At 41.3% G+C, this 17,296-nt stretch overlaps 1 protein-coding gene across 3 annotated transcripts in view; it reads left to right on the top strand.

Moving 5' to 3' along the window:
- TMEM50B (transmembrane protein 50B) overlaps window positions 1-15,416 on the top strand; it is a 373,203-nt gene extending 357,787 nt beyond the window's left edge. For all 3 annotated transcript variants that reach the window (XM_044072947.1, XM_044072945.1, XM_044072946.1), the window contains one exon: window positions 14,949-15,416. In XM_044072947.1, coding sequence (XP_043928882.1) covers window positions 14,949-14,994 — 46 coding nt within the window. In that variant the 3' untranslated portion in view covers window positions 14,995-15,416. The remainder of the gene's footprint in view (window positions 1-14,948) is intronic.
- Window positions 15,417-17,296: the final 1,880 nt, after the last annotated feature.

Here is a 17,296-nt window from a genome sequence, read left to right as displayed (position 1 = left end):
GAGTTAGGTCATTCAAAACATTGTCATTGCTAGGATGCCAGTGAGAACATAAAGTATGCTTATGGTTGCCTGGTGCCCCCTGGACAGCTCTCAACTGAGTTCTAGAATGAAGGAATGAGTTGGCAGTATCCAACTGAGGAAAGCTTGATATCATCAGGTGAAGGGGAGTCAAAAATAACAGAAAAATTCCTATTCTTGAAGAAGGATATTGCAGCAGTGATCCCAGTATTCAAGTGTATATTGCTGTTGTAAGTTGTTTGTTTTGCTGATTTTTTATCATTATTTATTTATGTACTTTTTATATGATATCTGGGTAGGTGAGCTGGTCATGGTTGTTATCTAAGTATTACCTTATTTATATACAAGCTCTCTGCTGTCTGTTAGGTCAGTGAGTTGTTGTGGGTCCTACCAAACGTGAGTCCTTAATTTTTCCAATGCTGCCAGATGCTAATGAAATGAAATAAATAAATTGATTTCAGTAAGTGACTGGATCTCAGAAGAGTCTTACCTTTCCTTTCTAATTTTGCAACAGCAGGGAACTGCAGACTCCTGGAGAAAACTCATACTTCAGCTGATAATAACTATTCTGCTGGGACAATAAAACTGGTGGGAAAACCAGGAACTCAGTAATTATTGTTCACTGTCCGGGACAAGGTGTATCATCTGAAAGGAAAATTTAATTGTGATTCCAGCAAAGTAGTTTATTTAGCTAGGTGCCAGGGTTGTTCTGCCTTTTATTTTGGGAAGATGGAAAGGTGCTTGAAACAGAGAATTTATGAACACGTTTATGACACGAGTAAATTGAATTTGAATAATGCCTTGGCCAGACATGTGAAGTCTTTCCCCACACACCAATTTTTATTTTGTGTTATTGATAAAGGTGGGGAAAATCCTAGGGTGGGCTATGTGCCGTTTAGGTTGGATGAGAGAGAATTAAATTGGCAGTTAAGGTTTAATGCACATATACCCACGGTCCTTAACGATTGTCTTTCTATTAAATGCATTTTGCAAATGCATGCATTTTAAAACTGAAATATCTTATTAGATGAATGCATTTTTATAAAATATTGTTTTTTTGGATATAGTATATGTATTTTTGTGTTTTGACTTTTATGATGATTAATTTCAATATTTATTTTAAATATTGGCATAATGTAAGATTTAATGTATGTTTGAGATGTAGTTCTACCTGTGGTCATATACATTTTTAAATATTCCTTTAAATGTGGGTGGGGAACTTGAATTGTTAGTTGGTGATGTAATTAATTGAATGTATTTATTGGTTTAATGTCTTTTGAATTTTGTCTGAAGAAGTTTGCTTATATCAGTAAACGAAAGAGCTTACTTTGCATCTGTTGACTCGAGTTTTCTTTTGTCTTTTGTGATTACCAAAATGATAGTACATGGACAACTGGTTTACTGGCTGAGGTGTTTCAACTACAGTATCAGAATTCTTTGCATTATTTGGAGTGCAGTTGTTGTACATTTCCCCTAAAATAGAAGGATATTTTTTACTTTTTCCCCACATGGCATATCCACCAAAACCATGATTGTCCAGCAAATAAAGTGGCCTGTTCTAATACAGACTTGAACTGCTGCTAGATATTGAGGAAGTGTCCAAAATGGCTAGTTTCTTAGTACCTGTTGCTGTCAAACTGCTTAGTATCTTGTTTCCTTTTTCCTGACAGTTGTATTTGTCTCAGTCAGGACATTTAACTCTGCTTGTCTTGGATCCATCCAAGTAAGAACTGTTCACAGTGCCAAGCAGTCTTGCTTTGTTTATCTTCTCTTCACTAAGGTGGGTGGTCTAGTCATTATGTGCTGTCCTGCATGTTTGCCAGATGTGGCCATTTTTCATTGTTAGAGGGCACAATTTGTTCTTCCATTGTCCTTTGCAGTGGTGCAGGAACCCATCCATTTTGTGTTGAAGGAGCCGTTGTGATTAAATCAAAGCTGTATGTGGACCTGAACAATGAGTGTGTAGCATCTTAGTACATTATCAGTATGACTTGGTTAAATATTAGTTTCTAATCTGTTGTTTTTTGAGGCTCTGTGCCATTTCAGAGTATACTTTAGGGATATTGTGTTTGTCACTACCGCTGTGACTTTGAAACGTAATGTCTCAATCCTTGCATTCCACTTCCCAATAATGCAGTCCCAGCAGAGACTGCGACCAGTCTCACAGCATCACTGGGTCCTATCACATCTGCACAATGCAGACAGATTAAACACTACAGTGAATCAGTTTCCTGTGTGCTAGCCAACATTTGATCGCACTAATTATTTTTTCTTTCAGTTTTCTGTTGTGCTACAACTTAACTGAAACGTATTTTATTTAGAATCTGGAAACACTGGCCAAATTAATGATCATTTACAGCAAAGACTTGGGGCTCTGATAAGGCAAGTAGTTCATGTAATAGTGTGTAGTTATAAATGTGGTAATAAGACCTTGTATACAAACAATACAATACAGTTGCTATATAAATAATGGATGCATATCCTAAGCTAAGAATCGTATGGTACCTACATGAATAGTAAGGGAGACTGGCATAAGTAATGTACATGCTGCAACCCCTTGGGGGGGATATGCAGTTTCAGGATCATAACTAAGGTTATAGTGATAACATCTACAGCATGGTATGGGTGTAGGCAGGCATACTGCATATAGGCCACAAGATACAACATTCATTTTCAATGGAGAAAAATTTTGTTCTGTGGCCTTGTGATGTTATTCATGTTTCTTCAAAGGTGATTTTGTAGAGATATGCAGTAGAAAAAAAATTACTGTTCTGCCACTAAAGCTGCATGCAAACAGTCCCCCGAATAATATCTGTCATTATGTGAAAATGAGGAAAATCAAATTGCTTTTTTTGGCTGTTTCATCATTGTAGTTCATTGTAACTTTTTCAAGATGTATGGCATTTTTTTTAACTCCAGCATGTGTGTGCTCTTAGTTATCATTTACTTACTGTGCATTAAAACGTTTTATGTTCAAATAAAATAATTTCATCCAGTCATAGTGTGCTAACAGATAAGCATTATAGCAGTCTTCCAGCAAGGCAGGTCAGCTCAGCTTGTAATATTTGTCAGAGTAAATTGAAAGAATAAGGCAGTGTTTTCAAAATGAAAGTTACACTGCAGAACAGCAGTATGTTTAAAAATCCATAACAGTTTTTCACTCTTTATAAAGCAGTATTTCTAATAATACCATATTAGTAGAATAGCAACACAGTTTCTATGTGAAATATGATGCATTGTTCTGTGCCTGGATGTTTATCAAAGTTAATACATACACATAAAACAGAAGTGTGAACATTTGAATCAGTAAAGGAAAATATATTGCCTGTCAACCATAAACCTGTGTAACATAACATTTTGAATACATCAGAGGGTTTTAATTTCTGCTTGTCGGCTGCCTCATGCTTTCTCAGTTTTGACCAGAGATTTTTAAGTACTGTTCCTACAGTTCAGTTCCAGTGGAAGCAAATAATCAAACTTGACAGTTTTTTTAAGCTAAACCAATGGTTTGTATTGTATGTGAGCCATAGTATCTCACTTGGTACCATGCGTTTCATATTGTACAGAGGCATAGGTGGGCCATTCTTTTGTGTGGCAGTGATTTTTAAATCTGAAAACTTAAGATGTTCTTCGTGTTTCACTGTTGCAGTCATTACATTTGGGTAATCTGCTGGCAGGTTGCCCTCAAGTCAGCCTGAATAACAAAGTCTTGGGTCCTGCGTCAGTTCCTGTCTCCTCTTCCATGGCGTCAGGTTGTCAGGGGTATAAAACATGCAGCCTTTTATTCAGTCTTTCTTGCCACGCAGTGCCCGAAGCAGAAGCAGTTCGCAAATGCCAGTCAGCCGACTCCTAAAATTTTCGCATTCGAGTTTCAGAACTGAAGTCTTCAACTAAAGCTAAGTACCCCGTTGGGGAAACTTTTTCTTGCTCCTTACCGATGTCAGTAAAAGTTAATAATTGCATTACTTGTGGGAAGCAAATACCTCATAAGGATTTTCATTTGTATTGTATTCCTTGCCTAGGCCCAGATCATAACGTGCTTTGCTGTCGGCTTTGTGCTAGATTTAACCAACGCACTATTAAGCGTCGGTATATTTTTGCTTCAAAATATTTTGGATCCAGATTTAATTATCCTGAAATGTTGTCGGTTAGCAATCCGACTACCGGAGTTACAAAAAACGCAAAGAAAAAGATAGAGACAGACAGTTGTGGTCCAAAACCAACGACGAAGCTTCTCCTAAGCAAGTCGCTGGTTCGCCGGTACTCACTGAGGAGCTTTCGCAGCCTATGATGCCCGCTACTTTTGAGTTGCAAGCCTCTACCAAGACCCATGTGGAGTCCGATATGCCGTGAGACTCTGAGTATTGAACCCGCGGATGGCTCTCCCTTGGATGGGTCTGGAGCCGCTAAGTAAGCACAGGCTTCTGAGGGTGTTTTCAGGCCTCAATATTTTTATATAAAACCGACGCCAGCTTCAAAAACAAGATCAAAAACATCTTCTAAGTCTAAAAAACCGACGCATGAGCCACGTGCTCAGGCCCCTATGCCAAAAAATAGATGATCAAAATGGCTGAGGACTTAATTACCTTGATCAGGGGTTCCCAACCCCCCCTTCCCCCTGCTAAGAGGCCTACACTGATTATGAATTTTCAGATCAGGTTTCTATTTCTTCTGATTCCTCTTCTGATCAGGAATTTTTTCTATACCACCCTATGAGGAGTCAGATGCAGAAGAATCCATCCCATCTGCATCTCCTCATGAGGATTATTCTTTTGGAGAAACGTTGCATACTTTAAGGGAACATTTTCATTGGGAGAGTCAGGATTTCTCTGAATCAAAAAATAGGCTTAGGGATTTCCTTCTTCTTCCTCAGCATAGGCCTTTGGCTATACCCCCTGTATTAGACATTATTGATGATGTGTTTTCGGAATCAAGCATAGCTCCTGATTCCCTACCTCTGGCTCCTAGTAAGCCAGACAGATATTACAGGGTTCCCGACTCCCACAAATTTCTATTCAAAAATCCTGCTGCTGATCCTGAAACTATCTCACGGGGTCCCAAAGGTGTAAAGGCCTCTACAGCCAAAAATCCTACACCCTCTGATAGAGATTCCAGGGCACTGGATGGATGGGGAAAGAAAGTTATACGTCTGCAACCTTGGCAATTAGGGCCTTAAACTGCCAGTTTCATATGCTTAAATATCAACAGCATGTTATGGGCTTATTGAAACAGAAAATTATGTTGATTTTGGATTGTGTGGAAAATAAAGAATTACAGGAATTATTGCATGCAGCAGAACAGGTTGGAAAGCATACTTTACAATGTGGTTTTGATTCCTTGGAGGCCTCTTCCAGGGCCGCAGTTACTGGATCTGTGATTAGAAGGCATGCCTGGCTCAAGGAGCAAAATCTGCCTGATCATGTTAAAGCTAAATTGTTGGATGCCCCTTTACAGCATGATACTCTGGAAATAAGGCAGAAGAGGTTTTAAAGAAAATGGAAGACAAAGCTAAATCTATGCAAACTGTAAAAGATTTCTTACAAGTGCAGCCACCCAGATTCAGTAGGCACTGGCCTACTAAAAATTGGTCCTTTCCTGTGTCCAACAGAGCCTCTCAAGGCAAATCCAGGCACTCAAAAGGCTCTAGATACCAGTCACAGGGTTCTTACAGGTCAAAGCAATGGGGTGCCTCCACCTCCAAATCTGGAGGAAACAAAGCACAAACCTACAGTAAGCAGTCTCAATGACTTCCCTCTACCATCACCAAGCACTTATCTTTTAGCAGCCCCCTTGGGGGAAAATTAGCACTTCATGCTTAAAATTGGCATTTAATTACCCAGGACAAGTGGGTATTAAACATAGTATCCCAGGGGTACAGATTTCATTTCCATAGTTTGCCAATTCCAAATGGTTGGCCAGATCTGCCACAAAATCAATGGGCAGAGGCTCAGAAACGAGTTACATCCCTCATGGATATGGGGGCTATTCAACCAGTACCAGAACAGGAAAAAGGACAAGGTTTTTATTCAAGACTGTTCCTGGTACCCAGAAAAGACAATGCCTGGCGTCCAATACTGGACTTATTGATTTTGAACACGTTCCTGGACATTCCAAAATTCAAAATGCTAACTTTACAACAGCTACTGCCTATGCTGGGCAAGAACGCTTGGTTAGTGACACTAGATTTAAAAGAGGCATACCTGCTCCGCTTCAAGGCAGGTTTTATACATTACCAATTCTCTGCACTGCCCTTTGGCTTATCTACTGCGCCCAGGGTCTTTCCAAAGTGCCTGGCACCAATAATTGCATTTTGCAGACAAAGAAGCATACAAATCTATCCTTACTTGGACAACTGTCTCATTCAAGCAGAGAACAAGGACATTCTTCTTCAACATCTGACGTTTGTAAAAGACTTCTAACATGCCTAGGGTACACAATAAAAGAAAAGAAATCACAACTGGTACCCTCTCAGAAAATTACATTCCTGGGTGCAAGCTTGAATACAACTGCCCAGATGGCTTACCTTATGCCAGACAAACAAAGGCAACTGAATATATACTTCAAACAGATGGCAACAAAAACCCAGTTATCTGCAAGACAAATTTTGCAGGCTTTGGGGTTCATGGCATCCTGCATTCTACTAATCCTATATGCAAGACTGCATATGAGGAAACTTCAATGGTACCTAAAATGTTTATGGAGTCAACATTGTCACAGTTTGGAAGCAATGATTCCTCTCATTCCCTGCCTGCAACAGGAGTTTCTTTGGTGGGCAGAGACATGTCACCAAAACAAGGGACTGTCATTCTCTCTACCTCCTGCCACCCAAACCCTAACTACAGACTCATCAGACTATGCTTGGGTGGCCCACCTGGCGGGGAGATGCATTCAGGGCATATAGAACTCAAAACAAATGCATCTGCATATCAACCAGAAAGAGATGCTAGCTGTTCAGAATGCCCTAACAGCCTTCAAGGACTTACTTCATCCAGAACAACTACTAATAAAGACGGGCAACACCACAGATGTTCATCATGTTACACTGCTGCAGTCATTACACTTGGGTTATCCTGCCGTCAGGCGGTCCCGCAGTCGGCCGGAGTTCCAAAGTCTTGGTCCGGCGTTGGTTGCTGTCGCCTCTTCCCTGACGTCAGTGCGCCAGGGGTAGATAAGATGCATCCGACGCCATTTTCTCCAGTCTTTCTTGCCGCGCGGTGCCCAAAGCAGAAGCAGTTCGCAAGTGCCGGTCGGCTGACTCCTGAGATTTTTGAAGTCGAATTTCAGATCCGAAGTCTTCAATAAAGCTAACTACCCCATTGGGGAAACTTTTTTCTTGCCTCAGACTGATGTCAGAAAAAGTTAATAATTGTATTTCTTGTGGGAAGCAAATACCTCATAAGGACTTCCACTCTTACTGTATTCCATACCTAGGCCTTGATCACGACGTCACTAGTTGTCGGTTTTGTGCTCGATTTAACAAGCGCACTATAAAAAGACGTTTTGATTTTGCTTTGCACTACTTTGGCCGAAGGTTCAATTATACTATGCCGTTGGATCAACCGACTACCACAATACCGAAAAAACGCAAAGACAAGGATAAAGACAGGCATCCAAGGTCCAAAACCGACGACGAAACCTCTTCTAGACCAGTCGCCGGTTCTCAGTGAGGCGCTTTCGCAGCCCTTGACACCCACTACCTCAGAGCCACAGGCCGCCTCTGACTCCCATGTGGAGACAACTAGGCCTCTGGAAACTCAAGGTATTGGGCCTACGGAAACTAATCCCTCAGATGGGTTCGGAGCTGCTGAGCAGGCATCGGCTTCTGAGGGTGTTTTCAGACCTTCACAACTTACCGTTAAAACTACAGCCAAGACAAAAGTACCATTAAAGACAAAGAAACAAGTACAGCATTCCCCTGGACAGTCCTCCATGCCTAAGAAACAGATGCTTAAAATGGCCGAAGACCTCATTACGCTAATCAGGGGTTCCCATCCCCCTCCTGAGAAAAGGCCTAGGCAGGATACAGACTATGATTCCTCTGATCAGGTTTCTATTTCCTCTGATTCCTCTTCAGACTAGGAATACTCTCTACCCCCCTATGAGGACTCTGATGCGGAAGAATCTACCCCTTTAGCCTCTCCTCCTGAGGATTATTCTTTTGGGGAAACTTTACATACCATGAGGGAGCATTTCCATTGGGAAAGTCAGGATTACTCAGAATCCAAGAAAAGGCTCAGGGATTTCCTTTTATTGCCTCAGCACAGGCCCCTGGCTATTCCACCTGTGCTAGATATTGTGGATGATGTGTTCTCTGAATCCAGCTTATCTCCTGATTCTTTGACCCCTGCACCAGCCAACCCAGATAGGTATTATAGAGTCCCTGACTCTCACAAGTTTCTTTATAAAAACCCTTCTGCTGATCCAGAAACTATTTCCCAGGGTCCAAAAGGGGTTAAGGCTTCCATTGCAAAAAATCCAGTACCCTCTGACAGAGATTCCAGAGCTTTGGATAGATGGGGCAAGAAAGTATACACTTTTGCAGCTTTAGCAGTACGAGCTTTAAATTGCCAGTTTCACATGCTTAAGTACCAACAATATTTAATGGCTCAGTTAAAAGAAAATGCTTGCAAGCTCAGAAGCTCCTGATTGTAAAGAAATGCAGGATTTATTGCATGCAGTTGAACAGGTGGGAAAACATACTCTGCAGTGTGGTTTTGATTCTTTAGAGTCCTCTTGTAGAACCGCAGTTACAGGTTCTGTGATTCGAAGACATGCTTGGTTAAAAGAACAGAGTTTACCTGATCATGTTAAGGCAAAATTATTGGATGCTCCTTTACAGCATGATACCTTGTTTGGTGTTAAGGCAGAAAAGGTGTTAAAGAAAATGGAGGATAAAGCTAAATCTGTGCAAACAGTCAAGGATTTCTTACAGGTACAGCCACCTCGATTTAGCAGAAATTGGCCAACAAAGAATTGGTCCTTTCCAGTGTCAGACAGGCCACCGAGAGGCAGATACAGATGCCCAAGAGGCAGATCTCAACCCCAAGGCTCAGACAACGACAGTGGGGCACCTCAACCCCAAAAGGAGGTGAGGACAAGTCTCAACCTTACAGGAAACAGTCACAATGACTTTCCCCTTCGTACACCAAGTACTTCCCTTTTGGAAGCCCCCTTAGGGGGGAAACTAGCACTTTTTTCTCAAAACTGGCAAACAATCACCCAAGACAAATGGGCTCTGAATATTGTGTCTCAAGGTTACAGGTTCCACTTTCACACTTTACCAGGCTAAAAGGAATGCCAGACCTGCCACAAAATCAATGGGCAGAGGCACAAAAACAAATTTCAGCCCTCATGGACATGAGAGCTATTCAAAAAGTACCACAACAGGAACAAAGACAAGGATTTTACTCAAGACTCTTCCTGGTCCCCAGAAAGGACAAGGCCTGGAGGCCCATACTAGACCTTTCAATTCTAAATACTTACCTGAATATTCCGAAATTCAAAATGTTGACATTACAGCAGCTTCTACCCATGCTGGGCAAGAAGGCTTGGCTTGTTACACTAGACTTCAGAGGCATACCTGCATGTCCCTATCAGACAAAATTGCAGAAGATACCTCAGATTCAAAGCTGGTACAATGCACTACCAATTCTCTGCACTGCTCTTTGGCTTATCTACTGCGCCCAGGGTCTTCACAAAGTGCCTGGCACCAGTAATTGCATTTTGCAGACAAAAAGGAATTCAAATATATCCATACCTGGACGACTGCCTCATTCAAGCAGAGACAAAGGACATTCTTCTACAGCATCTGGCGTTTGTAAAAAGGTTGCTAATTTCTCTAGGGTACACAGTAAACGAAAAGAAGTCAAAACTAGTGCCCTCACAGCAGATTATATTCCTGGGTGCCAGCTTAAATACAACGGCCCAGATGGCTTACCTCACGCCAGACAAGCATGTTCAACTAACTCTCTTTTCAATTACTGGCAAAAAAGTCCCATCTCCCCGCAAGAAAAATTTTGCAGGCCCTGGGATTCATGGCATCCTGCTAATACCATATGCCAGACTGCATATGAGGAAATTACAATGGTACCTGAAAAGTTTTTGGACTCAACACTCTCACAGTTTAGAAGCAGTAATATCAATGATTCCCTGCCTACAACAGGAGTTTCGATGGTGGGCACAGGCATGTCACCTAAACAAGGGTCAGCCTTTCACCCTACCCACAGCCAGGCAGACTCTAACAACAGATGCTTCGGATTACGCCTGGGGAGCACACATGGCAGGAAAATGCATTCAGGGCAAGTGGACCACAGACCAGATGCATCTTCACATCAATCAAAAAGAGATGTTGGCTGTACAAAATGCCCTAACAGCTTTCAAGGACCTTCTGCATCCAGGACAATTATTATTAAAGACAGACAACACCACAGCAATGTGGTACATAAACAAGCAAGGGGGCACTCATTCTTATCCCCTATGCAGGCAAGTCATGACATTGTGGAACACAGCTCTAACGTATCAAGTTCACCTGCAAGCACAATTCCTGCCAGGAAAGAAGAATACTCTGGCAGATGATCTAAGCAGAAATATCATGGCCCCTCACAAATGGAAATTGAATCCACAAATCTTCAGCATGATAACGCAAAAATGGGGATGCCCAGACATAGATCTTTTTGCCTCCCCACTGAATTGCCTACTACAAAAATTCTGCACAAGGACTTATCACAAACAAGCATGGAAAGTGGATGCTGTTTTGTTCAGCTGGAAAAACATAAAAGTTTATGCCTTCCCCCCACTGCCTCTCCTTTCAAAGGCCAGACACGAAAAAACACAGATGATCCTGATTACTCCAGACTGGCCATGCCAGCACTGGTACCCTATCATAAGGAACTTAGCTCAAGGCCCACCATGGATTTTGCCTCGAATACCACACCTTCTGACTCAACAAAACACTCAGATCCTGCACGGTCAGCTCAAAACCCTAAACCTGGCTACATGGCAGATTCATTAGTCAAACAGGCAACACCTCTCTTTAAAGCTGTTATGGATGTCATTTTGGAGGCCAGGAGGCCTAGCACCAGGAAAGCTTACTCAGAAAAATGGAAGAGATTCTGCACCTGGAATCAGTCTCAAAGCCTTGACCCTGTTGTTCTAAACATTCCTCAAATTTTACAATACTTAACTGAGATGCTGGACAGAGGCCTATCCTTCTCATCAATTAAGATCCACGCCTCTGCCATTTCAGCACATTATAACACGGATCCTCCTTTATTCTCATCCCTTGCTAAAGCAGTACCTCAGAGGGGCTAAAAACATAAGACTGCCCCGGAGAGCACCAACACCAACTTGGGACCTCAATTTCGTTTTGGAAAAAACTGACCCTGCCACCTTTTGAGCCAGCCAACACAGCCGATCTAAAATTTTTATCATGGAAAACGGCTCTGCTCCTGGCAGTAACTTCATCACGAAGAGTCTCAGAGCTACAGGCATTAATGGCAGTGGAAACTTTTATAAGTTTTCATCAGGACAGGGTTTCTTTAAGGACAAACCCTACCTTTATGCCAAAGGTGGTATCTTGTGTGGCTTTTAACCAACTCATCCATTTGCCAACTTTTTATCCAAACCCCCAGAATAAAGGGGAGAAACTTCTGCATTCTTTGGACATACACAGGCAGCTACGCTTCTACTTGGACAAAATAAAAGCTTTCAGGAAAACTGAGCAACTGTTTGTAGCATATGCTGCAGGATCACAGGGCAAGGCTATCTCAAAATAGACTATATCCAAATGGATAGGACACTGTATTCGTTACTGTTACACACAGTATGGAAAATCAGTCCCAAATAACATTAGGCCACATTCCACCAGGGCAACAGCCACTTCAACAGCCTTTCTCAGAGGAGTACCTACCAAGGAAATTTTGGAGGCTGCAACTTGGAGTTCAGTGCACACCTTCACCAAGCATTACCACCTGCCTCTCTACTCTAAATCCAGAGCAGGATTTGCTACTGCAGTTCTGCAGGGCCTCATAGCCAATCCTAACTCTTTATAGACCAGCCACCCAACCTTAGCTTTGGGATTCTACCCAAGTGTAATGACTGCAGCAGTGTAACACGATGAACATAGTACAGTTTTGTACCTACCATAAATTTAGATGTTCGAGTGTTCACACTGCTGCAGTCCAGGTTACCCTCCCTCCATCCCCTCTGAACTAGCTGGACTTATCTATACCTTTCTATCCTATACTACCTTTGTGGTGTATTTGCTTGTAACTGAAGGTATTGTTTTTATTTTTTATGTATATTTTTTATTAGCAATATGTATTGCCTACCTACTGGGGGCACCTGACATCTGGGGCAAGAAAAACTGAAGAAAATGGCGTCGGATGCATCTTATATACCCCTGACGCACTGATGTCAGGGAAGAGGCGACAGCAACCAACGCCGGACCAAGACTTTGGAACTCCGGCCGACTGCAGGATAACCCAAGTGTAATGACTGCAGCAGTGTGAACACTCATACATCTACATTTATGGTAGGTACAAAACTGTACTTTATGTGGTGCATAAACGAGCAGGGGGGTACGCATTCCTACTCCCTTTGCAGACTAGCCATGGCATTGTGGGACACAGCCTTGGCTTACCAAGTATATCTTCAAGCTCAATTCCTGCCAGGAAAACAAAATACTCTGGCAAACGACCTAAGCAGAAGTCGTATGGACCCTCACGAGTGGAAACTGGATCCACAAGTCTTCAGCATGGTAACACAGAAATGGGGGAGCCCAGACATAGATCTGTTTGCCTCTCCCCAAAATTATCAACTGGACAAATTCTGCACAAAGACTTATCACAGACAAGCATGGAAAGTGGATGCCCTATCCTTCAGTTGGAAAAACCTATCAGTCTACGCCTTTCCTCCTCTGCCTCTTCTCCCCAAGGTTTTACTAAAAGTCAGACAGGAAAATCCAAAAATGATCCTAATTGCTCTGGACTGGCCTCACCAGCACTGGTACCCAGTTCTGAGGAATATGTCTCAACTCCCTCCTTGGTACTTGCCTCAAATACCTCATCTACTGTCTCAGCAGAACAATCGAATTCTGCACACTCAGCTACAAACTCTGAACCTGGCAGCATGGCTGATCATGTAATTATTCAAACAACACCTCTCAGTAAATCTGTTATGGATGTCATTTTGGAAGCCAGAAGGCCTAGTTCTAGAAAATCTTATGCTGATAAATGGAAGAGATTCTGTGCTTGGAACCAAGCACAAGGAATGGACACAGCAAAACCAAATATCCCTCAGATTTTACAATACTTGACTGAGATGCTTGACAAGGGCCTATTCTTCTCTTCAATAAAAATCCATGCCTCTGCCATCTCGGCTCATTACAACACGGAGCCTCTCATCCTTTGTTAAAACAGTATCTTAGAGGGGCCAAAAATTTAAGTCCCTCCAGAAGATCACCATCTCCTGCATGGGACCTCAATTTTGTGCTGGAAAAATTCACCCTGCCTCCTTTTGAACCAGCAGCTACTGCGAATATAAAGTTTTTATCTTGGAAAACAGCTTTCCTTTTGGCAATCACTTCAGCAAGAAGGGTTTCAGAACTACAGGCTCTCATGGCTGTGGAGCCTTTTATTACATTTTACCCAGACAGGGTGTCCCTCAGGACCAATCCTTCCTTTATGCCTAAGGTGGTATCCAATGTGGCTCTTAACCAAACTATTCACCTGCCAACATTTTACCCAAAGCCACAGAACAAGGGGGAGCGGATTCTGCATTCATTGGACATACACAGACAACTAAGATTCTACTTAAACAGGACCAAATCTCTAAGAAAGTCTGAGCAACTACTTTTGGCATTTGCTTCAGGATCAGAGGGAAAGGCTATATCAAAGCAAACTATTTCTAAGTGGATAAGCCACTGCATTCATTTCTGCTACTTGCATCATGGTAAACCTGTACCCAAGGGAATCAGGTCACATTCCACCAGAGCTGCCTCTACCTCAGCTGCCTTTCTCAGAGGAGTTCCAATCAAAGACATTCTAGAAGCTGCTATTTGGAGCTCTGTTCATACCTTCACAAAGCATTATCATTTGCCTCTCTTCTCTACATCCAGGGCGGGCTTTGCCACTGTAGTTCTGCAGGGCCTTATTGCCACTCCTAATGCTATTTAGTTTCATCCTCCCATCCATAGTTTTGGGATTCTACCCAAATGTAATGACTGCAACAGTGAAACACGAAGAACATAGTACAGTTGTGTACACTTACCATAAATGTAGATGTTCGAGTGTATTCACTGTTGCAGTCCGGGTTACCCACTATCCCCCTTTCTATACCTTTTTTTTCCTTCACTATACTCCAAAGCCTTTGTGGTGTATTTGCTTTTAGTTGAAGGTAAAGTTTATGCTTCCAAAAGTGTATTTATATATTTACTATTTACTTATATATATATTTTTGCTCCCCATTTGGGGGGCACCTGACATCTGGGGCAAGAAAAACTGAATAAAATGGCGTCGGCTGCATGTTTTATACCCCTGACGACCTGACGTCATGGAAGAGGAGACCGCAACCGACGCAGGACCCAAGACTTTGTTATTCAGGCCGACTGAGGGCAACCTGCCAGAAGATTACCCAAATGTAATGACTGCAACAGTGAATACACTGGAACATTTACATTTATGGTAAGTGTACACAACTGTACTTTTTTCCCCCATAAGCAGAAAAAGGGTATTTATACAGAATGCAGAAGTGGGCTTTTCCCCACGTGATGTCCTATGAGAGTATTTTTTTTTTTTGTTTGAGACATAAGGCTGCAATGGGAAATATAGCATATTGATTATAAATGATGTACTGTAAACATTGTCCCTTGTTTTGGAGATGTTATTGCTTGTTGGACTCTTGAAGTTAACCTTTTGTCATTTTTCTGACAGCACATTGATCTACAAATTTGGAAGAACAGAAGATCTGTGGGGATAAAACAGAAAATATTCTGGACAATGAAATACTCAATCCTCTGTACAGTCTTATCTGAGCTGCTGTCATTTTTTTATTTTGTACACTGTTTTGGAAAATAGTTGAATAAGATAAATAGCTGACTGCAGATTTTATGTTGGTCTGCCTGCTGAGATTTCATTATTGGAAAAACAAAGTTTAACCAATTCATATTATTTTTATGTAATTTAAAATATATATTTTTAATTATGTAGTATATTTGCATTTTGTCCGTACAGCATATGTGGTTAACTAAAAAAAAAAAAACAACAGAAAATTGCTAAGAAAACTTCTGAACAGAAAATTGTCAAGAACACTCTTGAAAGCTTTACTAAAATTGTAACTCACAGTAACAAAATCACAGTGCTTTTTTATTGGGACAGTAAACTGAGCCTGTTTTAAAGTTACCACTACATGTAAAACTTGGTAGATTTTATTCATTATATAGTGCTAAAGCATTGAGAATGTTATGGTCTTTATCTAGTTAATGACTAGTGACAATTAGAAAACTTTAGACAATGTAGTACAGGAGTACACAAAGCTGAAAATGTTCTGATAAGCTCCCCAGCTCAGTAGAACTCTTTTCCTTACCTTGTTTGTGTTGAATCATGTCACTAATTTTGCAGTGACCTTTGCAATTAACGTCTTATTCATGTACCTTTGTATGATGTGTGCTGTTCTCGTGTGTATGAATGTGCTGACAGTATTTGTCTATTCCATGTTTTCTACAGTAAGCACCTGGGTGATGCAGGCAGCTCTGCAGTCTGCTTTTTATGAATTTCATTTGTTGGCATTATGTCATTGTGTTTGTATGAGCCTTTATTTTTTCTCCTTTTCCACCAATGAAAGTTTTAAAATTGCATGTATATCCCCATATTTGTTGTCTTGAGAGAAGACTGCTGCAGAGGGAAAGGTTTATTTTTTTGCTGAAGTACCTTCTAGAGCATTCATTTCCCTTCCCAAGTCCTGCAGGTAGGCTGAAGTCAGTGTGCATCATTTCTTTTTACTTCCGCCATTTAAGTAAACTGTTTTGTTTCGAACCCTCCCTGATCTGCACTTACCAACTTCACTGTATTCATTTCCGTAACTTCTGCTACCTATGTTTATTTGTTGGTTTTAAATTTATAACTTATGTATTTTTTCAGTACATGGAAGTCCTTTCTGAGAGTCACATCTGCTGCAGAACTTGATTGTCTTCTGACAACTGTCAGACTTTTACTTCTCTCTTTGTGATGACCAAAAGCAGGTACACTGGTGAAGTTGTTGTCACTAAAAGGATACTGCTGGTCATTCTTCCTGCACCTAGATTTTGTAGCTTGTCTCCATTTTGAAGGCTTGCCTGTAGTCAGTTCCGGATACCATTGATGATCATTATTTGATCACTGTAGCAGTAACCTCAACTATGTGGGTTATTTCAAGCGCAGGATATAACAGCTGACCAACTTCCAAAGCTTCGTGGTACCTTCCACATGCCAAGACCATTGACAGCTCAAGCTAGGCTGGAGAAAATTTACAGTCTTGACGCCAAACCCATCAGAGCTTTGTTGCTGCCGAAGAATGCTCCTCTTGTGGGCTTTTGAGGATCAACAGCTGGCTATTGCTTCTCCACTGCTGGGCAGATAATTTCCCTTCAAAGAAAAATCCCTTCACATTAATATTTTTTTTTACTTGAAACTTTTCTGTGAAACTAATTAATTTAAGCTAGGAAAAAAGTGTTTTAGTGGTCAGTCATGTGACTTTCACTTTTTACTTTGAAGTGAAACTTTAATGTTTTATTTTTTGATTTTCTACTTAAAACATGTTAAATTACTTTTGGTGGATTCTTTAAAAAAGTACTTATTTAATAGTTACCTGTACTACCAATTATTCCTGACAGTCTTACCTGGGCTTCAGGCTTAATTTTTGGCTTCACCATGGAATAACTTATAGATTCCTCAGTTCTCCAATCTTCCAGCCACAAAAAGAAGAAAATATGCGGACAACCTGTGCCTATTCAGCTAGCTATAAATTTGACTGAGCCACAGATGGGTAGTTTTGCTGTGGCCTTTTCTTGTTCTTCAGACTGTTCATCTTCTACCTTTTCTCCTTCAATGTTTCAAAACTTTGATGATATGGTGCTGATGTATCAGTTTCGAAGTTTTGAAACTTTGACAAATCAATATAGACCCCCAGGGATTTGACATGCCCTCTGCAGCTGTTGGAGTGCCGTTGGCATGCAAGGGAGAACCACTCTTGTTGGATTTGGAGGAAGGAGCAGGGAATGCTGACTGTGATGGCTGTTTGCGAG

The sequence above is a fragment of the Protopterus annectens genome, chromosome 5.part1 (assembly GCF_019279795.1).
Source record: "Protopterus annectens isolate FY-2018-M chromosome 5.part1, PAN1.0, whole genome shotgun sequence".
NCBI lineage: Eukaryota > Metazoa > Chordata > Ceratodontiformes > Protopteridae > Protopterus > Protopterus annectens.
This window is presented reverse-complemented; position numbering and strand designations above follow the sequence as displayed.